The 27,282-nt window shown below is 48.1% G+C and overlaps 1 protein-coding gene across 2 annotated transcripts in view; it reads right to left on the bottom strand.

The window, feature by feature from the left end:
* Window positions 1–27,282, bottom strand: part of SIDT1 (SID1 transmembrane family member 1) — a 77,088-nt gene that overhangs the window by 18,446 nt on the left and 31,360 nt on the right. For both annotated transcript variants that reach the window (XM_067545976.1, XM_067545977.1), the window contains 11 exons: window positions 24,064–24,109; window positions 17,543–17,644; window positions 15,386–15,469; window positions 13,351–13,444; window positions 12,683–12,754; window positions 12,161–12,254; window positions 10,776–10,819; window positions 5,216–5,287; window positions 3,536–3,684; window positions 2,610–2,683; window positions 637–703 (listed from right to left, as the gene is read on the bottom strand). In XM_067545976.1, the coding sequence (XP_067402077.1) occupies window positions 637–703; window positions 2,610–2,683; window positions 3,536–3,684; window positions 5,216–5,287; window positions 10,776–10,819; window positions 12,161–12,254; window positions 12,683–12,754; window positions 13,351–13,444; window positions 15,386–15,469; window positions 17,543–17,644; window positions 24,064–24,109 (898 nt within the window). The remainder of the gene's footprint in view (window positions 1–636; window positions 704–2,609; window positions 2,684–3,535; window positions 3,685–5,215; window positions 5,288–10,775; window positions 10,820–12,160; window positions 12,255–12,682; window positions 12,755–13,350; window positions 13,445–15,385; window positions 15,470–17,542; window positions 17,645–24,063; window positions 24,110–27,282) is intronic.

The following is a 27,282-nucleotide window of genomic DNA, read 5'->3' on the forward strand; positions in this document are numbered from 1 at the left end:
AAGGAACGGTCAACTGAAGAGTGAGTCTCCTGGGTGCACAAGAGATGGAACTGTCTCAGTGACTTGCCAAATGAAGCTGGAATTTGCTCCTGGAAAACTTCAGGCTGGTGACAACAAATCTCAGTGCAAAACACAGTTCTCTCACCAATTACACACACACACACACACACACACACACACACACACACACGAGGAACAGGGAGAGAGAGAAATAGATCTGCGTGGGCACTCCATAACATTGCGATGCACTCAAGTGTCATGGCGAGGGCTGTCTAAGATAATACAGTGTCTGAGTAAGGACTGAGACAAACAGGATCTCCGCCCCCCTCAAAAGCAAACCAACCAACCAGATGCTGATGCTGGTGGGGCTGGAAGACTTGCCGAATTCACCATTTGTGGGGCTGACCTGAGAAGTCCTGAGCGGGGCACCTTTCAGCTGCCCTGCCAGGAGCTCGCACTGGATTTGCACTGGATGGATGCAGGAAGCACCGTGAGGCTCACAAATGACAGCAGTTAAAATAATTCAAACCCCGCACACACACCCCCTAGATAGTGCTGGATTCTGAGGTTATCTTCTTTGCCAAACCCCAGAGAGCATTAGGGGAAGAACAGAGGCCAAGCCTAGGGAGCACTCACCGTTTGGTACGTGATGACCAACTGGATCACCGGCAGTGCATAGAACACAGCAATCGTGATGATGTTCCTGTAGAGGGGGAGTAGGCAGCAGTTACACACAGCAACGCGGCCATCTGCGTGCAGAGTCCGGGCTCTGCTTGTGTGTCTCCCTTGTCTCTTTAAGGGGAAGTGTGGTGTCTGGTGGGTAGAGCCGTGGATTGGAAGTCAGAACCCCTGGGTTCTTTTCCCAGATCTACCCCTAGCTTGCTGTGTCTCCTGAGGGAAGTGAATTGCCCTTCACGTGACCCCATATGTCAAGTGTGGATAACGACACATCTACCTCCCAGAGGAATAACAGAGATTCTTGGGTGGAAGGCACTGGAGAGAAGCAAAGCTGTCACTCGGTTATTTTCCACACAGGCATACAGGCAAGTGGTTGTTCTGCACCCCTTTACAGCATTCAGAATGAAGACTCACAGTGCTCACTGCTATAGCGCCTGTGTGCCAGGAACTCATGGTACGCAGTCTTCCCTCCCCTCCACAGGGAGGCTTCACCTTTAACTAGATTTTATGGCAGCTCCGGAAATGGCAGCCCTCCCACAGATCAGCCAGGAGGGGAGACTGCTCCAGCCAGCACCCGGAGGATGCTGTGGGCATGGAGGGAACAGTTCCAAATGGAAGACCAGCTCAAGAAAACATAATCTGAGCACCAGGCACTAGCTCTTCAGAACCAGAAGAACGATACATGAATGCCATCACAGCGGTTGTGTGATTGAAGAGCAAGCAGATGTCTGGTTGTAGGCACCTCCTTTTGACTTTCCATCCCCCAGACCCTCCACTTGCCTTCCAGCATATTACTCCTCCAGCTTCTGGAGCCCTACAGATCCTTCCCTCACATCTCCCCATCTCCCCGCAGCACCTCCTTCCTGTCTGAAACCTCAGCTTCTGTGGCTGGCCCCAGAGGACACTTCCACATTAAGACTGGGATTTGCAGTGGCAGCTAAGGGAGCACTGGATACCATTGTACTTCAGCTGGACCGCTAGCATCTGGACACCTTCCTTTGACCTACATATCACCCCATCCAACCGGAGCAGCTCTCATTTCTGCTACTAGCCACTTGATCTTCAGTTTAAGAAAGAAAACCAAACACCAGATCTTTTCCAGCTCCACCCAGCATGGTGTTCAGACCAAGCCTGGTGTGAAGGGACCAGCATCAGAGCCACAAAAAAACAAAAAACATCAAAACTGAAGTCTGGGGCTTTCAAGTGGTGCTGGGTAGATTTGTGTCATAAATTCTGGAGGGTAGTGGGCACCCTGTCCTCCCACTAACCCCAGGGCTCTTAACCAACTCCTTCCCACAGCACTGCAGCTCTTCGTGGAGCTGAAGCGTAACTCAGAGACGGAAACAAGTGTTTCATACCACATCTCCGAACAGCCCAGCGGGCTCTATAGCCACCAGCCACATTGCCCTTTCACCAAGCCAGCTCCACAGCTGCTGTTCAACTAGCCCCCAGCCAACAGCCCTTAAAATAGATACAGGTTTCAGGCCCTAGGGGCAGGCATAAATGGGGAATGGCAGAAGGTCAGACATGTGGGGCTGCAGGGTCTGGGCCGCAGTCACTTACTCCTTGGTCTTACTCCTTACTTACTTATAGTAATAGGTGAAGTCTGGCGTGACGTAACGAAGAACAGATGAATACACAGTGTGAATTTGCTCAGCCGTCCATGCATACAGATGGTCACAAGGCCTTGTGTGCACTCCTAAATACATGTACACATGCCCACGCTCACCACATACTTCAAATGTGGACTTATACATCAGAGTTACCAGAACTATGGCTGGGAACTTAGACTGGTGCTTAAAAAGTGAATGTGCGCCTCTAAGTGGGTCACCAAATGAGGGATCCGGAAACCCAATTTAAGGGCCTACATTTGAAGACTGGGCCCAGATTTAGGGACTGTAGCTCTGTCTGTCTGTCTGTCCTCTACTTACCAGAAATAAATTTTGTATTTTTTGCTGACAATTCTCCGATCCTTCCTGGACAAGTCTGATAGGTAGAGGAACATCTGCAATATAACACAATACAAGGGAGAGAGAAGGAGAATTCATGCGGGAGAAGGAAATCTTTAGAAAACTTGAATGCATTTTGATTATCCAAGTGAATGGGTAAAGCTTGTCCTTTCCCTACAGAAACTCTTGAGATTCTCGGAGGAAGAAAGCCCAGGACAGCCCTGAATAAAAGCCCAGACTCTCTCTGACAAAACAAAGAACTTTAAAAATGACAATCAGTAGAATTTCCAGTAATCCAGCATTCAAATCAAGTTCCATATGGAGACAGATCACGGGACAATTCATCCCCGCTGTCACAATGGGTGTACTCATGGAGTTGCACCAGGGATTAATCTGAGCAACTGTAAGTACTGGGGACAGAAGAGAAGGCAGCTTGTAAGAGACATTTCTTTGGATCAGGAACATATGTATCAGTCTCTTGGTTCCTTGTCTTATCTGCACCCACAAACTGGTATCCCTCATCCTCATTCTCTATGGTTATGGCTCTCCTCAGGTGTCTGTATCCATCACCAGCCACCTGCTTTCTTCCTCCACCACTTCAGCCCCTTCATTTGTTTTCCTCACATTGCACCATCCTCACTGAAGCAGCAGATCTCCAGTTTGCTAAATGATGCTCTTCATTTTAGCCTTTAATAGCACTGGTTTTCTATCAGGGCTGTGGGAAAACTTCCCAGGTTTAGGAGGATTATTAAATACATTAATCTGAATCTTAGTTCGATGAAGGACACTAATCCGCACTTAGAGGAACAGAGCTAAAAAGAGATATGGTCACCACCAATAAATGCTTGGAATCACGGCGTTGGCCCCACCACACAGCGCATTGCATAAGGACGCGACACCAGCCATACCTTGGTGCGGATGACATTCTTATCACTTTCAATTTCGGGCATGGTGTCAAAATCACTCTCCTCCTCCACAGAGCTGTCTGTGTCGGAACCAGCCGGGAGCCCATGCTCCGGGGATGATAACTGCCGGCCACCACTGGAGCTCGACTCATCTAGAAATGAGGAAGGAAGGGCTCACGTTAAAGGGTAAATCCCTCCGTACACAGAAACAAAGGAGTGTCCACAATACCAGGAGCTTCTGATGGAGCACGCAAAGACCAAGGAAGAGGTTGTTAGATGGTACGGCCCTCCCTGGGAATTCCAACAAAATTCTGATCTAGGCTACAGAAACACTCAGCTCTGCACACTCGTAGTCCGCCCCTCCGCTCTTCCTAGCATTTTCCCTCTCGCCCTCTTTCATTTCCACTTGCTTGCTACCGGCCTGGCCCCTGTGGGATCGGGAGTCAGAGATGCACTAGCCAGCTGCACAGGCTGAGGCATGTTGCTTGGTGTTAGTGAGGCCTCGGGGTACTGCCCTGCAGATGCAGGTTGCGTGTCAAGCTTTTCTAAAAGAAGCTTTGAAACAAAAGAGAAGAAAGTGGAATCCTCTAACCCGGGGAGAGAGCCAGACGCCTGTCATGTTTCCTGAAGCAGGTGGGAACACCCATCGGGTGGTTGGTTGGACTTGCCTGTACCTGGTGTTGTGTCTGCCCAGGCTGTGTGCCAGCAATTTGCCCATGGAGGCTCAGGGCAGCCCTGTGGACTGAGCGTGGTGACTGTGGTGCTTGGAGAGGCAGAGGAGAGCGGTGTCAGGACTCCCTCGCTCACTTATTTGAGAGTCTTAAGGGACCCTTCTGAATTGCCCAGATATTCTTAAGGGCAGGAAAAAACCCTGCATGAGCAGGGAGTCTTTCCCCATGGATCTGGAGTTAGATCTGGGTCAGAAGATATCCCAGATGAAAGCCCTGAGCTCTGATTCAACTTCACTTCCCAAAGCCTCATGTTATTCCTTGCACCAGATAAGTGCCTGGTTCTGCCGGTCTTTCCCAGCAGATATCACACACCTGCCAGCTGGAAGCGGAGTACCATTTTCAAGAACTAGAGCGCGTCCTTCCTGCAGGAATTGGTCAGGGAAGCAACTGCACTAAGCACCTGCAGCAGGAATTAAAGATTCCACACCGCCGAGCAAAAACACAGCCACCCTCTTCTCCAACATCAGTTCAAAAACCTCAGGCTCCCAGGCCCCCGTGGCCTCATCTACGCCACCAGGTAGGAGACCAGGCCCCTGTGTCTTGGCCCTGGAGCTGCAGAGCCTGGCAGTTCGTGGAGAGAGCAGCAGAGTGGCCTTTGGTTAGCATTGACCTCTCCAGGGCAACATGGAGGAAGGAACTCACAGCTCAGCCCCCTGCGGCCTGAATGGCAGCAAGGAAAACCACCCTTGGGGAAGAGGAGCTGCCTAAGGCCATGGATTCCCTCCCCTCAGTCCACGCACGGATTTGTGCTCCTCCCCTTCCCCACAAGCAGTGTCTCAGAATCAGCAGGCAGCCTGTGGGGCAGAGCCTCCTCGGCGGACAATAAGAGACCTCGGGGCCCTGGCAGGGATGTGGGTCTTCTACCACACTGGCTCCTTCTCCCAGAAGCAGCTGCCCAGACAGCCCAGGTACCAGGAGGTTCCTGATGCTCTGGTTCCAGAGCGTTCCGTACCGATAGCTCCGTAGCTGCTTCCCTCGGGGGTGCCCGTCGTGATGGGATGCGAGGAAGCCACAGTGCCGGATCCTGCAACGGAAACACACAAGTGAAAAGCGTTTGATGTGCTCAGGCCCCATTTTAAAGAGAGAGAGATGTGGTGGAGGAGGCTCCCCAATGTGAAGAAGGGCCCCCAACTCACCCCACTATCTGGCTTACTGTAAAGCCCAGGACTCCTCCCCTGCCCACAGGATACACCATAAACCATAGGCCCCCCACCCTGCAGAAGGCGCCTCATAAACCACAATCCTCCGCCCTTTGTTCCGCTCACCCCCAACCCGAAGTTTGGCAAAGCCCAGGCCCCTCCCCTGTTCCCTGCAGCATTACCACCTCTTGCAGTGTTAGCGTGAATCTCGTTCGGGGGGTTCCCAAAGGCTGTCGTGAATTCAAGTCTCACAAAGTTTCACCCTTGTCCAGAATGGTAGCAAATTCCTATTCCTGGCATTGGAAAAGCCACAGCCCTCCGTGTTCTTTTAACCATGTTAGGTGAAAGCAAGGCTGATCCCAGCAAAGATGGGAACCATCTCCCATTACTAATACTGGGACAGCTTCATAAGACTCAGAATCCACCCCACCACACTGAGTTGGGGCAGGAAGAGCTGCCCTGCCAATAACCGCCTCCTTGGACATTGCTCTCCACTTCTTCCTGAAACACATTACCCAAGTTCTCCAGCAAGCGAAGGGAGGGAAGATCCCAGGGGCAGAGGAAAACTTAAAAAGGAAAGAAAAAATCGGTGAGGAGGCGGCTCTGTTTACAAATCAGAAAGGAGCAGCACAAGTACAAGCCTCGACTGAAAGCTTTTTTCCCTCTCATGCATCTCATTTGTATAATATGTTGGGGGCAGCACTTTTATGCAGATGAAATGACCCAGGGAAGCCACACACGGGCTGCGGCACCGATTTCCACACAGCAATGTCAAATCACACCCATTCTTTGGGCAATCAAGAACAAAGCCAGGCTGCTCTATTTTATCTAATGCAGGGTCACCAGTTTCGCTCCCAATCTCTTCTCTAGATTTACAGACACACGGCCTGCCTCCAGGTTGACAGGGGTGGCAAGGGGCTATTGCGCCTTGTATTGGAAAGTCTAAGTGCTGGACATCATCTTGAAAACATAGCTAGATTTTTCTATCATAGTATATGAGGGCCTGAAACACATCCTAGAGTTTAAGGCCTGGAGGAATCACTATACACCAGACCGTCTAGTCCGTGGCATAGCTACAGGTGGGCCATGGCCCACCCACTTTGAAAGCAGGCCCCCCCAATCAGATTTTAAACAATTCATCCCGCATTTTTATCAGCCTCTGTAAAACGTGATTTTAAACCATTACATGCTAGTGACAAATCTCATTCATTATTTCCAAAGTGTGGGGGAAGGTTCTTTTGTGTAATTGGATGAATATAATCAAGCAGACAGGCTTTGATTGGTAAATGACACAAGGCTTGTGCCCACCCATGTCAACCACAGGCCCTGCCAAAACATCAGGTCTGGCTACGCCTCCACAGGCTGCCACCACCACCCAGCACCTGCACACTCAGCCCAGCAACTGAAATGAGACCCAAGTACTCCAATCCAAAGGAGACTAGAGTGTTACGGGCCACAGGCAGAGGATAGGAGGGATTTAGGTGCACCAGCACCTGAGCGCTCTGCAATGGCAGGGAAATGATTAAATGAGATACCCAGACAACCCTGGCAAGTGACCCCCACCCACACACTGCAGAGGAAGGCAAAAAACCCACCAAGGTCCCTGCCAATCTGAGCTGGGGGGAAATTCCATCTCTACCTCACATAAGGGGATCAGACCCTGAGCACATGAACAAGAGCCAGCCAGCCACGCACCTGAGAGAGAGACGGCTCAGTACCACCGCAGGGCACTGAGCCACCCTACCCAATGTCCCATCTCCAGCCATGGCCACCCCTGGTGCTTCAGAGGAAGAAGATTAAAAAAAAACCCAACCAACCATGTGCTCACTTCTTGCTACTTGTTCCCATGAGTTCTAACAGTGATGGAGAGAGAGAGCCAGGTCCTCACAGGTTCTACACCGTCAAAAGGGCTAGCTTTGACTTTATTACTCTCCACTGACGCATTCACTCGTCCATTAAGCTCTGGCTGGGACCTGGCACTTTGTCATTTTCTCCTTCATTTTCTTATTGCTAATAGAAGATTGTCCAACTTGGACGAATTTCTGAACTGGCCCATGCATCGCAGATGGCATGTGTAAGGCAGAACACTGCATGGAGTACAAGAAACCCTTTAGCTCAATGACACCTGACAGGCATGACAAGTTGTTAGAATAGCACGATTGTCAGAGTGTTAAAGAAACAGGCTGACGCAGAATTAGCTAGGCACTGCATTTGGGGGTCGGTCCCCCATCCGTTCCTGATCTGCTACTTAGGGAGATGCCATCCTTTCTCCACAGACAGGAACAGCTTTTCCTCATTGCTTTTTGAGCCGACATCTTTTGTGGTTCCTGGTCATTTGAGGAAGTATCTTTCTTCCGCTCCCTCTTCTTTGGGGCATTGACAGAGGCACTTTCTACCCCAATCTCTCCTCAGTCACACTGGGTCACTCCTCTGTAAGTTTAGACCGTGCTTTGCGCTTCCCGCTTTCCATATCTAGTTTATGGCAATTGAATCTGCATGTACAAGACAGCAAGTCTTTGTCAGAGTGGGGCACGTACAGACAGGAGAGAGAAAAGCTGACTGTGCTGATGACTGGCTCGGCTTTAGAGTCACCTGGCTATTTCAGCCCCACTTCCTAGAGCAAACGTGAGTCAGTTCTGGAGATGCCAGTTTGCTCTGTAGCGAAGTGTTTGCTTTGTTGGGTGTGGGGCGGTTTGTGACGGGGCTGAGCAACTGGTTCCTCCAGCTCTCCTCTCATTCAACAAAGTCTGACGGGGAGGAGGGGCCCAAGGATAAAGACCAGCTCAAGCGGAAGGCACTGTAGAACACAAGGGAAGGAGGACACAGACGGGGTTGCAGGATATTCAAGGGATGGGGAGGAAAGACGGGCAAGAGGAGAGACAAATTGCCATGCATCCCCGTCCATGCTTTCTCAGGAGATGGTTTGGCAAGGGCCATTCCAGAGAGAGGGAGAGAAAGAGGAATGGGGTGCATTCTGGGGAGCAAGAGAAAGGGGCAGGGCGAAAGAGAATCATGGGAAATTCCAGGGGATGGGGGCAACTGAGGGCAGGCCAGGGGATGCTGGGAAGGACTGGGGGCCAGAGAGGGGAGCTGAATATTACAAGGGGAGTTGAGCCGGGGGCAGGGCAACCCAGAAGGAGGAAGAGAGGGATAGTGACGCTTAACATTTATGTAGCATTGTAAAGCGAGTCAGTGAAAGAGCCAGAATGAGAACTTGGGCCCTCCAGCCTCCCACTCTTGTGTTCATTCTTCCAGACTACAGGGCAGGCAGGAGGGGAGGGCTATAGAGGGGGAAAGAAAGAGGAGAGCAACATGGACAGCATCTCGGGGAGAGGAAGAGGAGGGTGCAAGGCGGGATGAGCAGGGGTAGGCAAAGGGGAGTGGGGGGGGCGAGAGAGAGAGCACACCAAGTGACTGAACAAGGCTGAGGGCCTGTCTGATCCCAGGCTCATTATCCAACTCTCCCTGGGAGCCCAGTCTCAAACCGCCACATCTGGGCTCTGTGCAGCTTCCGTTTCCCCTCGTTTCTCTGGCAATGTCTGGAGCAGTGTGTTTGTCTTCCCTCTTCTGTACGGAGGTGGTTGTGCCTCAGCTTCTCTGAGCTGGATTTAGCATCTGCCTCCCCTGGAGCAGCTAATCAGTCTCCAGGGACCTGGCTCCAACACAGGGAGCACAAGGAAATATTGCCCCAGGCTTCACCTTCTTGGAAGATGCCCCTTGACCTTGCTGAGATCTTGGCTTCTTATGCTCAGTAAAAGATCCCTTCTGCAGCCATCTGGATATCCCCTGCCGTGCCCTGGACAGGTACCATTCTGCCTTCCTGAATTCCACCTGCCGTTTCACCTGCACATGGGCACTTTCATTCTCAACTCCTGGTTCCAGTGGCTTATGACCAGTCCCCCGTACTTTCTACTGTATTGCAGCAGAAGCTACTCCTGGCACAGAACTGTGCTCTAGAACCGGAGCTTTCATTTTACACGTTATATTTCCTGCCCTTACGGCTGTGAAGAGAAAATCTTCCAAACACGACCAGAGTTTAAGCAATGCAGCATGCAGTCAGCCATCAGCCTGATCTATTAGCTCTGAGAAGTGAATCGCCCCCATTCACCTAAACTGAATATTAACTCTAATCCTTAATGATGCCAATTTACATTGCATTGTTTACTGTTTCACTGCAGTATAAAACTTCCAGTTGCATGACTGTGCTTATCCAGTGGTAAGTATTAGAGCAGGGAAAAGTGGGCAGCTGGTTGCTGGGGTGGGAAACTAAGTATTCAAGCTCCTTCCACTGTCAAAATGTAAGTCATTTCCATTCCTAGGAAGGGCAAAGAAAGGAAGGAGATGCATTCTCTCCCCCATGCCTAAAGTTTCAAATCTCTCCAAAGCATTAAAATTCAGACATAGCCTCCCATACCTCTCCAGGAACCAGAAACCCCAACTGCCCCCTACACTAGGGTGACCAAACATCCCTGTATTATCAGGACCATCCCAATATTAAGGGCTTTGTTTTATATACACACACAACTATTCCCCCACCCCTCCAAAAAAAAAGTGTCCCAATTTTTCACACGTGCTATCTGGTCACCCTATCCTACACCCACCTGCTGAAACTACCATCTTTCCCTAATGACCTCTATGATGCAGTCATGCTTTTACAACATAAAAATCTGAAGCATGTTGAAATGTGGGTGCAGCGTAAAGTAAACTAAATGTAATATCAAAGTAAACAGCACAACTGACAGTGTGCTAACTGGATTAGTCATTTGCTCCTTGAACTCTGTAAATCCTACCTTTTAAAAAATTTGACCCCAAATCCCCTTTGATCGGGCAGAAGACATTTCAATCTAAAAGGAACATTCCTGTGGCTAGTATGAACAACTGAATATACCTGTTTAGAAAGGAACAGGTCTCTCAGCTACAGAGTTAGGAATGTTAATCTGTATCTTGTGCATTTTAAACCATCTGTAAAATACAAATCAGCAGAGCTCCACCCAACTCTAGCTTCCTCTGAACCCTCTGTTTAAAATGGAGATTGTATAGCCCAGTTTGTAATGGACAAGGGTCCACCTTACAAAACCATCACAAACAGCACTAATTGCCCCACACCTACCCCAGCATCAGTCTCAAGAACCAAATGTCATTTGTGTCTGTCATGAAAAATTAACTTCCCTAGAACTGGTTCCTCAAGGGTAGAGTTATATAGATAAATAGGGAACTCCAGCACTAAAATGCACAAGATCCTGGGGTGAGTGGACAAGAAAAGATTTGAAACTGATTGAAGGTAGCAGGAAAAAGCTGCTGTTCTGCATAGGTAGAGAGCATCACAGCATTCTCTACCACTTGACCTTGTAGCACAGTTTAGGAGAGGTTTACCGTCATCAGGACTGTATCTCCCAGATGAAGTCTTCCTCTGAATCCTGAAAACAAGCACAGACAATGCTTCTGAAAAACTCAACAAATCCTCCAGTTTTCAGCCGCTGTGCCAGCCTTTGCAGTATCATCTCAAAACCAAGACAGCAGCGTTGTGCAACGCTTTAGAAAACAATCATCAACTGGTCAGGGCTGGGAAATGAATACCCCAGTCTCCTGCTATCTAGATCTCCACTTCCAGCAACGCATCATCAGACAAATCCAATCGAGAAAATGGTTCACTTTCCTCTGATGCATCAGTTGATGGCCACAGCCAGAGGCCTGACCAGTGAGCCAATCGAATATGGCCAACCCTACGTTTGGTCCTGTGCACTGGGAAGACCCACCTATCTGCTTTCCACATTCGTGAATCCACATGGCTTGCAAGGGATCAGAATCACTATAGTACACAGGAGACAGGGTGCATGGAAGTAGCAGGACCAGACAACTCATCCTGTTTTCTGGCAGTGACCCGCACCCAGTGCTGGAGAGGAAGGTATAACCAAACCCCCATGCACCTGGTCAGTTGTGCAATGCTTGGCCAGGGCTGGGGAGAGACGATTGCTCCCTGCTGAGCTCTTGCGTTCCGGCACAGAAGATACGCTCCACTTGAATCACTGCCTGAGCAGGCAGCTTGCGTAACTGCTGACACACAGGAGTTCCTGGGACGGCACCGCTTTCCAATCCCGCCACGTGCTGCCGGACTGAACAGCTGGGGTAATGGGCCCGGGGAGTCTCATTGCCAGGAGCTCCTGTGGGGTAGCGACACCCCTCCTGCTGCCCCACTGGTCCCAGAGGGCTGCGAGGGCAGGCAGGGGCGAGGTACAGGAGGGGAAAGTGCCGTGTTGGCGTGGCTGAGAAGGGCTGCAGGAGGCTTTGCCCTTTCTCCAAGAGCAACCTGCAGCAGGAGGAAGCATCTGGTGCCATCCCAGAGGCAGGCCCCCTCCCCTCAGTGCAGGGCAGGAGGGTGATCAGGACATTGCTGAGCTGTGCATGAGGCTTGGCCCTGCAATTTAATGGATTCCTTGCTTCCCTGGTGCTCTGGAGGCGTCTGCTCTGGGTTTTGTCACGTTTCTGCTCTGCCCCATAAGGAGTTCAAGGAGTGCAAGTACCAGCCCACACACATGCAGCAGTTTCCTGGGGTCCCACTAGTGCCCTGGAGCTGCCCTTTCTCTCTGCAGGTTAGCGCACAAACAGCCAAACGCCCCCCATTCTGCCCTCACAAAAGGGCCACTGGGCGGCCAGGCTCTCCCCTAGCCTGCCGGGCTCAGGCACCCTCTCGCGGCAGGGTTAGGGCGTTTCCGCCGATGAAGACAAAGACGTTGTCATCGTCAGCCTGCTCTACCCACCTGACATAGTGCACCAAGGCGACGATCAGCGAGCCCAGGTAGAAGGAGAGGAAGCTCAGGAGGCTGAAGAGCATGGCCTGCACGTAGTCAGACTCTGGGAAGCGGAACAGGAGGACGGTCAGCGTACAGGGAAACTGCCCCCTCACAGCCAGCATTCCTGCCCTGCTCGCTACAGCGCCTCCTGCTGGTGGAGACTGTGACCAAAATAGCTGGGGGCTCACCCACTTCCCGTGCTCAGCTCTCTATGGACTCTAGTCATTGCAAGCACCACCTGCACCCTCCTACCCAGCATCCCTCCCTGCTGACAGGGACTGGCACTGGAATAGTTAAGAACATTCCCTCAGCCGGTACCACTAATCCCATTCCTTGCAGTGCCTCCTGCTGGGACTGAGTTAGTCAGGAGCTCCCACACACCTAGCGCCCCTGTATTATTACCCACCACACCCCCAGGTAGGAGAAGCCGGAGTGGAGCCCCTCTGAGCTCCCCAGAAATTCTGTACCATTCCTCACAGAGACATTCACCTTTAAGAGAGGGCACAATGGTGACTTGAAGGCTCTTCGTTCGTTGTAGGTTCCAGGTGTGGTTGCCCTTTCCTGTAAGAAGCAAGGTCCACTCGATCAGAAACGCATCATTTAACACTTCCGGGACTTGTTCACCTGAGACGTAGCCCAGAACCAGCACTGTTTTCTGGTGCATGCCTTTCTGCTTGCATGAGGCTAGGATACTGGCATGATCACATAGTGAGTAGCCACAGGTCAGCATTTGTGTTGAAGCCACAGGCCGGTCTAGGAAAGTCTTCTCCTCATGGCTCTTGCTCTATCCAGCACCTCCATCTTTATGCTAGAAAATGTTGGGATGCTGCTGACGTTTCAGCTGGCTGAGCCTAAAGTGTATTTCATCACCACTCCTTGTAATCTATAGGATTTCACTCCCAGTCTGGGATCTGTCTGCAAAGCTGTGGAACGCACCAGGAGACGTTGACATCCATAGAGAGGCAATAAGGAGACCTGCCTTGTTAAAGATCTCAGGGCATTCTACTCCGAGTCGTCCTCTAGGATCCCCCATTCCCCTTTGTTTCAATGACCATTCCACAGGCGGGCCACTCAAGGGGAATCACAAACAGTAACAGAAGGTGTTCCCCCTTCCCCACCCCCATGACGCAGTGTACCAGTCCCCTAGTTCATCTTACCCGCAATAGAGGAAGGCACAGAGCCTCCACAGGCATAGTCCTCTGGCTTTATGACAAACACAACAAAGAACTGCTCGCCTGGGAAGTCCTTCTTCTGCACAGAAACAAACAAGAGAGAACCTTGGAAAAGTGAGGGAAGAAAGGGCTGGAGAGAAGGAGTCTCCTCTCCCATGCAAGTTAAAGGACTAAACGTAGTTAAATGCCTGGCCTAGATTAGAAAAGCTGCACTGATCGAACGAAATCCATTTTTTAAGAAGTGATCTACTTGCACTAGTGCAAACCCCTAATAAAGACACGTCCTGGTTTGAGCCTCTCGAGTGTAACTTCACTTAAATCAGTTTAGCTTCAGTGAAGCTCAAACCAGGATAAGTGTGTCTAGATTAGGGGTTTGCACTAGAGTAAGTAGATCAATTTTTAATGGATTTAGTTACACTGGTGTAACTTTTCTCATATCGCTCTTTCCCGACTTTTAGCACCTTACATTTTCAAAGTCCTGTATTAGCACCAGTTAGTAGCAGCAGAGCCAAGATTAAAACACAAGAGCCCTGGCTTCCAGACCTGTACTCAGCTCAGCCCTCATTACCTCTCTAAGCAACTGTTCAACCAGTCACAAGCAATAACACGCCACAAAGGGTACAATGAGACATACCAGATATGTTCACCTAGAGTACGTGAGTTACACTGGACTGAGTGTGCAGTTACACTGGGATACCTGCACACTTTCAGTGTGTTATAAAGCAGGAAGTCAAATTGGTGAGTCAGACGGGAGAGCACGCGGATACTAGAATGATGAGCACGTTGTAAACCAGATAACTGTTTAGAGTTCCTTTAAGCTCTCAGGGCAAGATATTTCAACACTGGGACCTAAAGGTAGACTATAAAGGTCAATATTTAGGCATCTAAATCAAGGGCCGGACTTTCAAGAGTGCTGAGTACCTGCAGCTCCAGTTGATTTTACTGGGAGCTGCAGGTGCTCAGCCCTTTTGAAAGTCAGGCCCCCGATTTAAATGCCTAAATATAGACCTAGTAGCCTGTGATGGGTGATCAAGAAGGAGCTAACGTGAACCTGTGGACCCAGTCAGCTCCGCACAAGTGCAAGGTGTCAAGCCTAGAGAGAAAAGAGGGAAAGCACAGGTCAATAGTGGCTGACTAGGATGGGGAATAGACCTCTTGAGTGAGCCCTGTGAAGGAAAGCCTGGCTGTGACCAAAGCCTAAACAGATTAAATCGATTGTAAGGCCAGAAGGGACCATTGTGATCTTGACTGCCTTGAAGCTGCCTGTAAGGAAGGATCAGCTGGGGCTGAGGCCTAAAACTAGTGACTCTTAAGGGACAGGTAGGCCTGGTGCAGCAGCTTTGATGTTTCTCATAACTCATCTGGATCCTTTTTGTTTTGGGACCAGCAGAAGAGTCAGCTGGGGAGGAGACTAAGGAAGGCCTAGCTGCCATCCACAGTAGGAAGCAGCCAAGGATACAGAAAGACAAGAACAAACAGATCTTGTCTGCTTCATACTGGGTCCTTGGGTGGGAACCCAGAGCAGAGGGCAGGTCTGGGTTCTCCTACAGGCCCACCTAGGGCTGGGGTGTTAAGATCCTGGAGCCCGTGACTGGCAGGCCCAAAAGCCTGACGTTAGGCCCCATACCAGAAGTTCAGTGCTTCGGCTGAGATTGCAAACAAGGGAACTGATGTTTATGGGTAAAGCAGCATGTAACTGGCTGTTACACAGAACTGGCTGTTCGAACAGACACACAGTCTGTTCTAGGGAGTCAGGCATTTCTGAGAGAAATCAGGAGGAGATCTAGAACTTGGGAGATTTCCTTGTTCCGCAAGTGGCTTTGCCACTGACCTAGCGTGTGGCTTGAGGCCAGTCACTGTCTCTCTCTGAAACTGGTTTCCCATGTGTATTAAGATGTGGGCCATACTATCCAAAAGTGCACGAGCACCAGTACCCCACAGATGAAATGACCACGCAGAGAGGAGTCGGTAGGTACACAGAGTCCTCAGAAACTAGCACTGACAAAAATCAGTGTCTCACCTGTATAGTGATGGCAGCTTGCTTCGTCATGGACTGGTAAACACCATTGAACTCCACGTTATGATCCAGATCATAGACGGGGCACTAAAACAGGCAGAAGTAATTAAAAAAAAAAATGGAAAAATCCAACTGCATTTTCTGAGCCAGGAGAAGCACAAACTCACCTCCCCCCGATAGGCCTGATGTGGAAAAAACTCCCCTAAACTTACTAACAAAGTTCTTTGGGCCTTGAGGTTGGTCTGATCTTCCCCTCACCTCCCCACCAGGACTTCACGAAGAGCACCCGAGAAGCCCTGCCTGGAGTCCCATAGGCAGCAACGTCAGCAGCGTTCGGGGACTAGAGAAGCTGTGCTGAGAACACCAGCCCTGGCCAGGGCTCAGAAGGCCTCTCTCAACAAGGTCCCAGCTTCAAAGAGAGCTGCAGTTTCTAGAGAAGGCAGGTCATTTACTCCAGTGGTTCTCAACCTTCCCAGACTAATGTACCCCTTTCAGGAGTCTGATTTCAGCCCTGCGTGGCTGTGTAACTTAGCTTCACAGGCCCTCCCCCCTGGTGTGGTGCCCCAGGCAGCTGCCCTGCTTGTCACCCCCTAATACCAGCTCTGCACTTGCAATCCTCCTAAACCGATCCTGTGACTCCCCTTGGGGTCACGACCCCCAGGTAGAAAACCACTGACAGAGTGTATAGAGCAGCATACACGACATTGTATGAATTTTTAGTTTGTGCTGACTTCGCTAGTGCTGTTTACGTAGCCTGTTATAAAACTAGGCAAATATCTAGATGAGTTTAGATATCCCCAGGAAGACCTCTGCCTACCCCCAGGGGTATGCGTATCCCTAGTTGAGAACCACTAACACTCTGTGAATCTCTCGAGAGATGGCCCCCATAAGGCAGAGGGAAGACGACAGTTGTTATAGCAATCTAAGCTCTACTACGAATCTAGGTCTGGTCCTTGTTTTCCTCTCATCCCCACCTCTGCACAACAGACCCCATGGCCCCCCGCTTCCCTTTTCTGCCATGTGGAGTGACAGTCACACACACACACACACACACACACACACACACACACACCCCCCTGCGGTCACCTTCTCACTCATGTCATTTGCAATGCCACTCATAAGCAGGGCTACAAGTGGGGATTGCTCTTTCCACTTCGCCACCTTCTCCCAGCTAGCAGAGGCTACTCTCACGGTTTCTCTACAAGCAGTCAAGGCTCCCTTCACCTCTCCCTCCTCTTCTCACTACTCCCTCACCCTGAGGTGTGCCTCTCAGTCCTGCTCTGCTATGCGGCAAGGGAGAAGAAATACATGGCCAGTACTGCTGCTGCCTGGCCCTGAGCAATGGCAAATTCCACCTGCAGGAGGCAGTAGTGATGGGAATGGGAGAGGACTGAAGGGTATAAACAAGAATTCACTAAAAAGATTGAGGGGGGAGATTGGGTCAGAGGAAAAGGAGAGGAGAAAGGGTCAGGTAATAGAGAATCATAGGACTGGAAGGGACCTTTCAAGGTCTTCCAGTCCAGTCCCCCTGCAGGACCAAGCATTATCTAGGCAATGAACACAGAAGGTTGGGAGAGGGAGCGGGGTGGAGAGAAGGAATGGGAGGAAAGAAAACACTGCAGGGACAATCAGGGGTGTCTTGTGACTTATTCACAAGCCTGGGAGGCAGAATTTCTGCTGTCCCCTCCCAGTTCTGCCAGAACTTGCTGTGTGACTATAGAAAGGTCGTGTCCCCTCTCTGTGCTTCCATTTACCCATCTGTAAGATGGAGAGAGAATGGTACGGACCTACCTCCCAGTAAGGAAAAGCACCTTCAGCTCCTGTGATGGGAGCATCATCATTAACGTATTATTAGACAGAGGGCACAGGCAGGATCAGAACGAGTTTGCTTACTTCCCTCAATAACAACATCAGCAAACATATCACTTGGGGAGCTACTTAGAACTCAGCAGCGAGGGCTTTCCCATTCATTCCACAGGACCCTCGCCTCCCCTCAAACTCCTCCTTTATTGTTACGCTGTAGTACAGGCCTCTGAGGCTTCATAACTTTACTGGGTTGAAGTGCATCACACACAGTGATTGAGGTAAGATACCAATGCCCAGAGCCCACACTCCCAATCCTCTGCCATTGCAGGCTGACAGTACCCTTTCTAGACTTACCACAATATCCTGGACAGAGACAACGGAGCAGGGATAGACTGTTTCAGATACCACCTTGATGATGACGGAATCCACATCGTGAGGGAACTTGTACAGAAAATACTGAAACAAAAACAGGATCAGTGTTCCCATTTGTGCATTACGGGTCAGGATTCCCTCTGCCATTGGCTCCATAACGTCCTCAAGGAAAAAAGAACAGCCCCATGTATCTAGTCTGAGTGGTCTGGCATGGAAAACTTCCTCCGGTCAACTACTCAGTTGGAGTTCAAGTGTTTTGAAAGGCCTTTATATTCCTCACAATGGCCTGGCCAAAAGATACAGCCTGCACCACCCTCTCTCTGCACAGAATTTAATCCCAGAGACCTTCATGGCACCAGAGTTACAGCCTAATTCTTGCTCATCATAATACTCCAACAGGTAATGTTTTAAATGATGGGATTGTACAGTAAAGTGTTCTAAATTGTGACCGTGGCCTCCAGCAGTTTCTATACCATTTACAATGCCATCATATAGGTGCGGGCAGGAGCAGAGTGGGGAGGAAGCCTGTAGGTTATCATTGTGATTATCTAACATTTTCCTCTGTTTATGACTTAGCCAAAATGTATCTGTTCTGGCAAAATTTTTCAGTCATTGCTACTTTCCTCAGGCTGATTTTTAAAATTTCAGTGAGTTTGGTTTCGCCATTTCTGAGAATGAGGTTAGGGTACCTTTGCCAACGTTAACATTTTTTCAAATTACTGTAGTGCCTCCATGTTTTGGAGCTGGGATTTAAAAGTTGGCTATGGGATGGTCTTGGAGTCACAAAAAGTACTTTTCTCTGACCCCATGGAAATTCATCCAGGTTTGGCCAGAGGATAAGCCTGTGAAAATTGCCATTTGCAGATGCTCAGATCAGGTTGTTAGAGACCGGCTACTAAAATCTCCCAACATTCCAGCTGCACTGAGCATGTTTCCAGCTTTGCATTGCTCCCTGTGTGGTTCCAGGCAGTACACAGCCAAAACATCAACTGCAAGACACCCTTTGGTTTTGGGGAACGCATGCTGGCCCATGATCCAGCGGACTAGGAGTTCTAATCTTAACTCTTCTGCTAACTGGTGTTAAGTATTAAGTTCACTTTACAGCCCTTATACCCCTATCTTTGGAGACAGGCAAGTATCATTCCCCTCCTGAAGCAGTTTTCCTTCTTCCAATTTTGAGCTCAAAGCAGAACCGAACCAGAATTTTTCCAAGTTTGCCAGTTTCTACTTCATAATCCATTTTTACAGACATGAAAAGGTTCATTGTGAAATGAAAAAAACTGTATGTGTTACAGCTGTAAATCCTAGCATATAACACTTGGAAAATCAGCTGAACCTGTTCCTTCAGATTTACCAAGAGTCCCTTCATTCTGGCCAAAACACACCAGAATCGGCAGATGCTTGCCAACAGATCCTGAGAACCAGTTACACTGACACCCATCTTTGGGAGGTGTGGAAGACTTTATATTTTCTGAGTGTAAAAGGGGTGGAACGGCCCTCTGGGTAATTCCCCAAGTACAGAATTAACACAAGACCAATGTAGGAAGTCTCACAGCACCCTCCTGAGCAGTTCCCAGCACAGGGCATGCTGAGGTGATTAAGGACAGATCAGGGGAGTAACTGGAGTGTTTTGTGCTCCAGCTTTCCTGGCTGCAGAGTTTGCCCATTGGTAGCTACACAAAGCAGCCAGGCGTGCTATAATTTGCACTTGGGGCCACACCAGTTCCTGGAGCAGGCCAGAATTAGCAAAGTGCAAAGGTGGCTTTAAGCTTATCTTTGTACCCTCTCTCTCTGCTTGCACCCCAACTCCTTTGCTGTACCTCTTAAGAGGTTACAGATCTGATATGAGGTGACTAGTGCAAGCAAAAAATAAAGGCATTTGATCTAGCTACCTGTGCACCTAAATTTTAGGATCCAATCCTGAGAGCCTGCAACTCTCACTGACTTGATTTGGAGTTGTGGACTCTCAGCACCTCTCTGTGTTCCTATTTATGCATTCACAGGATCATCGCAGTCCAACATCCCCTTTTCAGCTAATTCAGAGTGAGCAAAAAGCAAGCTACTAAAGAAAGGGCTTCAAAAAAAAATAAAGTGTAAATAGAATCACTCATTCTGAGTGTCAATGTCAATTCAGTTCTGACTGGGTTAAAATGATTGACTTTTTGCTGTGTGACTATCTACAGAGCTTCCTAAATCTTCAGGAGGAAACTTTGCTTGCAGTTGCCACTGTCCGTTCTGTAGTTGCCCGCCACATCCTCTCTGACAGCTGCTGCATTTGATCTAAATAAACACCTTTTAACAGCTCTTTTCCCTCTGCTTGTTCAAATGGACAATGGACTTTAAATGTTTTCACTAATTTTCTTCTTGGTTGTAAAGGGGAAAACAGTGTAATGAGGATGTAACTGAATTATTTCTTAACATAAAATATGAAACTTATTTGCTCTAGCTGCCCTGTAATTTATCTCAGAGATTAAAGTTATGGTTTGTCATATCCACACCACCCAGATACGCTGTTCTCTGAAACAGTAACCTTTTCCTCATCTGTACACCCTGTTTGCACAATAAAACACCTCTTTCATTTGCAGTTTTATTTCATTCCTTTCTCTGAATTTGGGAAATAGAGGATGAGCCGTAATTGAGCATTAAGGGCACTAATCACTTTTCCTATAATTGTATTTCCCTTGTTTTTTCTTGTTTAGGGCTATTCTTGCATTGCTCTAGACTGTAAAGAATCTAGATCGATTCATCAATAGTTCTTTGATTTGATTTATAAAAATGGTGGTGTTCCCATTAAAAAGGCACCCATCCTGTGTTTCATAAGAACATAAGAATGGGCCATGCTAGTTCAGGCCATTGGTCCATCTAGCCCAGTATCCTGTCTTCTGACAATGGACAATACCAGATGCTTCAGAGGGAATGAGCAGAACAGGGCAATTATGGAGAGATCCATCCCCGGTCATCCAGTCTCAGCATCTGACAGTCAGAGATTTAGGGACACCCAAAGCATAGGATTACATCCCTGACCCTCTTGGCTAATAGCCATTGTTGGACCTATCCTCCATGAACTTATCTAATTCTTTTTTTTAAACCCAGTTTTGGCCTTCACAACATCCCCTAGCAACGAGTTCCACAGGTTGGCTGTGGTTGTGTGAAGAAGTACTTCCTTATGTTTGTTTTAAGCCTGCTGCCTATTAATTTCATCGGGTGACCCCTAGTTCTGGTGTTAAGTGAAGGGGTAAACAACACTTCATCATTCACTTTCTCCACATCATTCATGATTTTATATATCTCTCTCATATCGCCCACTCAGTTGTCTCTCTTCTAAGATGAAAGATTAAAAAGACTGGGCTTGTTCTTCATATGGAAGCTGTTCCATATCCCAATAATTTTTGTTGCGACTCTGTACCTTTTCCATTTCTAATATATCTTTTTTGAGATGGGGTGACCAGAACTGCATGCAGTATTCAAGGTGTGGGCGTATCATGGATTTATATAGTGGCCATACAATATTTTCTGTCTTATTATCTCTCTTTTCTAATGGTTCTTAACATTCTGTTAGCTTTTTTGACTGCTGCTGCACATTGAGCAGATGTTTTCAGAGAACTATTCACAGTGACACCAAGATCTCTATCTTGAGTGGCAGCAGCTAATTTAGACCCCATCATTTTATAGGTATAGTTGGGATTATGTTTTTAATGTGCATTACTTTGCATCTATCAACACTGAATTTCACCTGCCATTTTGTTGCCCAATCACCCAGTTTTGTGAGATCCCTTTGTAACGCTTCGCAGTCTGCTTTAGACTTAACTATCTTGAGTAATTTTGTATCAACTGCAAAGTCTGCTGCTTCACTGTTTATCCTTTTCCCAGATCATTTATGAATATGTTGAATTGGTCCCAGTATAGATCCCTAGGAGACCCTGCTATTTACCTCTTTCCATTCTGAAAACTGACCATTTATTCCTACCCTTTGTTTCATATCTTTTAACCACTGACTGATGCAGGAGAGGACCTTCTGTCTTATCCCAGGACTCCTTACTTTGCTTAAGAGCCTTTGGTGAGACACCTTGTCAGGGATCTCTCAAAGTCCAAGTACACTACATCCACGAATGCATCGTGTGGGGGAATCTCCTTCACAGCCTGTGCAGTGAAGACTAATGCAAAGAATCAATTTAGCTTCTCCACAATGGCCTTGTCTTCTTTGAGTGCTCCTTTAGCACCTCGACTGTCCAGTGGCCCCACTGATTGTTTGACAGGCTTCCTGCTTCTGAGCTACTCAAAAAAAGGTTTGCTGTTAGTTTTCGTGTCTTTTGCTAGTTGCTCTTCACAGTCTTTTTTGGTCTGCTTAATTATACTTGACTTGCCGGAGTTTATGCTCCTTTCTATTTTCCTCAGTAGGATTTGACTTCCAATGTTTAAAGGATGCCTTTCTGCCTCTAACCACCTCTTTTCCTCTGTTTAGCCATGGTGACTTTTTTTTTTTTTTTTTTTTTTGGCCCTCTTACTATTTTTTAGTTGGGTTGTACATTTAAATTGAGCCTCTTTTATGGTGTTTTGAAAAATGATGCTCTGAGCACCCTGCCCCTAAAGGAAAATTAACAACCTCATACATTAGCCACTGTGCCAAACAGACTGCAGTTCCATCAAAGATAACTCAGGGACTGAGCCTAAGCCATCTAAATTCAGTGAGAAGACTCCTATTGACTTTAATGGGCTTGGCCCAAGTTCCTAAGAAAGTAACCCTACCATCCCTATGTTCCTAAGGTAAATAAAAATTATATAAGCGTCCATAGGATAATATAAGCCTGACGGCAAAAATAGGTGAATGGGGATGCCTGGCAATAGAAGATTACTTTGCCTTAATAAGCATTACTAAACATGGCAGAATGACAAGAGAAGTGGAATACTATAATCCCTGGCTATAAATTATATAGCAAGGACAGATTAGGTCCAAGAGATAGGGAAATATAACTATAGCTAAAAAAAATCCATAGTGCCTTATCAGAGTTTCTGAGTAGAGAGAACCACATAACGGTATCTGCCAGGATACAAACCCAAGTCAACTGACTGCAGATGTACCAGTCTGATTATACTATGAGCCGGCTAATTAGGAAGAGAGTAGAACACACACTCTTGACTGTGAGGAGCGGACAGATTTTCAGTTTGGAATAAACCGTTATCTGCAGCTGGCAAGCCAGTTTTGCGCTCCAGGGATCTGTTGGCAGGCACCTGCAGATGGGATCTCAGATTAATTTGCACCAGTGCAGTCCAGATCCTGGAACTACTCATCTTCAGAGAGAAACCCTCTCAATCCCCACATCCATGGAGATGGCTGGTTTTCCTGGCTAAAGAGAACCGCTACAAAGACCTCCGTGCTGTGAATGAGAAAAATCTGCTTGTTCTGGCATATGCTGCAGTGGAATTCCCCAAATGCCTGCTGGCGGGGATGTTCCAGATGTTAAAGGGCTGGGCTGAACTAAAAGTCTGTACCTATCAATGAATCATGATTTAATCCACTGGAACATCGCCTTCTGCCACAACTGAGTGTAACAGTCGGGGCTTAAAGCGGGCTGGACCACAGCTCTGGGAAATAAGTTTTCAAAAAAGCGAGCTGGGTGGCTAAGGGGTGCACATTTTTAGTACCTCAGGAAAAAAACCCTTTGATTGATTGGTTTCCCCACCTGCCTACCTCCTGGGGAAGAGCAGCCAATCACGGCTGCTGCAGGAAGTGGGCAAAGCTCTTCCCCCATCCCCTCAGAAACCCACCTCATTTTCTGTCCACTCCCTCCTGTCAGCAATGGGGACAGGATAGCTCCCCCGCTCCTCCCTCTTCCTCCTTGTAACACGCAGCTTGGGAAGAGGGTACGCTGCTGCAGCTCATCCCCCTTTCCCAGGCCTGTGGGGGGAGGAAGAACCCTAGGAGCTGCAGGAGGAGCAGAGATAATGGTGCAGATGGATTGCTAGGCAGGGCAGTGGGCAGATAGACACCCCTCCCCACTTTTTTCAGATCACTCAAGCTCTGGTAGCGGTCTGAAATTTGATGAATCCTTTACAGCCTTAACTGCACTAGAGAACTGCATCTTGACAAGTTGTAGTAGGGTGACTGAACCAATGCAACAGTGCAGTGGTCCACACTAAGCATCTTGTTTCAGCTGCACACGGTGCAGTGAAGCCACACAGAGTGCAAGTGGCTGGGCCTGTGGATTGTTGCACCCATCTCACAGCTCCTAGCAGTAAGGTCTGATGTCGGCTTGCACCAGTTCACATCTTGGCTTTGTTCAATTGCTTGAGCTGAAAGTCTTTTGTTAGGGCCAGAGACTAGGCAGTGCTACCCCTTCACTCTGACGATGCAGATGCCATAGCAATGGACTAGACTGCATCCTGAGAGGGAAGTGGATTTGATCCTATAGCTCTTTGCCATCTCTTACTGCCAGGATCATACTGGAACCCATTTGTATGTGAAAAGACAGATGCAGATGATGGCATGTAGGGCTCCTGCTTACCTGAGGCTGAGAAGGGCTGGCAGTGAAGTTAAAGGCTTTATCTGTCCTAAAAAAGAAAGATCAGTAAGGTGAAGATTTCCTAAAACTCACAGCATAAACACTCAAACACACACAGCATCGTCCGAGAACTGCTCTTCAGAGCTGCATTTGTAACATACAGAGAGACACGAAGACTGAGCTTAGTGTCAGCGGGGGAGTGGGTTACTTACACTTATGTTTGTAGGACTGGCTCTTTTCAAACTAGTTCTACTTGATTTAAGCAATGGGAAAGAGTCAGGCCCATAGTGCAGGGGCAGGGTAATTGCACAGAGCTGATCTGGAACTGGAATTTCTGTTCTGAGAGAAATTCCAATATTAAAAAAAATCCAAATCGGAATAAAAAGCTTGAAATTTCAAAGAGTTCCTGCAAAATGAAATTTTCATTTAAAAAAAAAATTATATTTGTTCATAATTTATTTTGAATTATTTCTTTTCTATTCTGTTATGATTTATAACACACATTTAGAAACAGGAATTTTGAAATGGAAAATCAAAGTGTTCCATTTCAAGAAGGTTTAAGCTTATTGACATGCTTCAATTCAATTTTTTTGCCCTCCCCCAAAACTAAATGTTGTTGAAAACATATTCCCGCTGAATATTTGGAACGTGACCAGTTGGCATGGTCCAATGGGAAAACAATCTGGCAGAAAAGGGTCAACCAGCAGTAGTATTGCATGGAAAAAGTGATCAGCATGATGGGGACCAGAGGGGGTTTCAGTGCTGCTAAATAATGAGATGCTGCTGAGTAGCTATCGTGTTGTTTCTGCCTAGTTACAGAATAAGGCCTGAGAGGAGTTTGCTGCACTAACTGCCTCGTATTAGCATTGGGAGGATCATACATAAGAACATGGTGCGAGGTGAGAAGTCATCCCTGAACTAGAGCCTGATTAAGCCACATGCAGTGATGAGTCATTCTGTGCTGGGCTCCAGCCAATCTACAAACCGGGAGCAGGTTTACCTCTCAGAGCAGGTGTATAAACCTCATAGGAGAAACAACAGTTCAGTTTGCCCAACATCACGTCATGGCATGAACTCTCTCCTGCCTGATAGTGATAACAGATTCCATAGGCCTTAATCTGCCCCAGCCCTGCTCAGACTCCAGCCTTGTTCCCAGACCTGCTCTGCTTTGTTCCAAACCTGCTCTTGACTCCTGATTCTTGGCCCAGTTGCTACTGCACCAACCACTAGGCCTGACCCTCCACATCTTGGTTTTTAACAGTTTGAGCAGCCTGACCTATCAGGCCCAGTGGCCAAGATGGATCGCCTACACCTGCAGGTGCCCCCAACAGTCAAAATGAAATTTCCAGGCACATCCACCATTGAGATGGAGTAGCTAGTTCAAGGCCCCCAGAACCAAGTAGCCCAGCTACAATGGGAAAATGCCTTCCTGCAGTCACAGATCCTAGATGTCCCACGTTCCTCCACACCATTAGCTGTGACAGCCCAAGATCTAGGCTCTAAAATCCTACGACCGGAGAGATTTGGTGGGAACCATTAGAAGTGTTGGGAGTTTCTCCATCAATGTCACCCGCTGTTCCTGTTGTGCCCAGAGATGTACCCAAATAACTAATCTTACTGACAGGCAAAGCACCGGATTGGGCATCACCACTCCTGAGGCAAGGAGGCCCAATTCTCCATAACTTTAAAAAAATCACTAACAAATTCATCACTTTTGTTTAATGACCCAAACCATGCCTGCTCCACCGTTGCCCTGTAGTTACTCAAACAAGGCCCCTGATCCGTTGCAGCCTACACCACCCATTGCTGACACCTGGTTGCTGACGTGGCATGGAACGAAGCAACTCAGATTAACCATTTCTACCTAGGTCTCAGTGTGAAGCTTAGGGATGAACTGGCCCAGGTTGATCCCCCCACTGCATTGCGCCTCTACATCAAGTTGTGTATCCAAATGAACAAATCAATTGTTTGAGCAGTGTCAGGAAAGGAAGAAGGCATATGCTCTGCAACTGCTTGAGCAAAGCCCGTCCCCCTCTACCTGGTAATTGCTGGGCCTGAACCTATGCAGGTAGACATGACACGAAGATGACTCTTAGCTCAAGAATGGAATATAGTCATCTGAATGATCTCTGCCTGTATTGTGAGGAACAAGGCCACTTTGCCATCAGGGGCCCCCTCAAGTCCTTTTCTATGGCTAGCCTGGGAAGCCTCATTAGAGAGGACACGGCCACAGAGAACAACAGAATTGGGTTCCCCTTTGCTACTTATATGTATCCTACATGTTGCCAGTAATGGCCAATCCCACCTCCAGTTCAAGCTCAGCTTTGGACCCTATCTGCACCAAAAGGGAGCTGCACCCAGCTTGCACTGATCGACTTTGAAGCCTCTAGTAATTTTTTGGACACTGGATTTGCAAAAAAACAAAACCACCTGCTGGTGCAAAGGAAACTTGCCTTTAATGTGTCAGAGGCAATTTATGGCAGCGTGCTGTCCTTTGGTCTGGTTGGCTGAGACTGCAACCCTCTGAGTTATAATTCAAGACCATCAGGCGACCCTGCAATTTAACCTGACTGACTCACCCTGCTTCCAAGTCACGCTTGGCATTCCTTGGCTCTCCCTCCATGATCCACACATTTCCTTGAGGTCATGAGAAGTGCGGTTCAAATCTGATTATTGTCAGCATCAGCGTCTAGTCCTTGACACCAGATTGGACACTAGATGCAGTCTGGACAAGGCCACCATTTTCTGCACACAGTGTCTGAGTAAGGATCACTCACCAGTTCCCATAAAGTACCAGGAATTTGTGGATTTATTTGATAAAAGAAACACTAATACCCTTCCCCTGCATAGGTCTTACAACTGCCCCAGAGATCTCCAGCCAGGGCCAAAATCCCCTTAGGGCAAATTTACTCTTATCAGAACCTGAATTTAGGGCCCTTTGGGAATACCTCAACAAAAATCTAGCAAAGAATGTTATCTATCCTCCTATGTACCCCACCAGGGCCCCAATCCTGCTTGTCAAGAACAAGGACGGTACCTTGGCACCTTTGAGTAGGCCAGTGGTTCTCAAACTTTTTTTTATTGGCGACCCTTTCACACAGCAAGCCTCTGAGTGTGATCCTCCTTATAAATTAAACACACACTTTATATTTAACATGTTAAATGTTAAATGTATAGCCCTATTGGTAAATGAATTTACCTTTTCTCATCGCTTTTAAATTA

This window comes from Emydura macquarii, unplaced genomic scaffold (genome assembly GCF_026122565.2).
Source record: "Emydura macquarii macquarii isolate MOO-44397 ecotype Brisbane River unplaced genomic scaffold, CSIRO-AGI_Emac_v2 contig_1119, whole genome shotgun sequence".
NCBI classification, from domain to species: domain Eukaryota; kingdom Metazoa; phylum Chordata; order Testudines; family Chelidae; genus Emydura; species Emydura macquarii.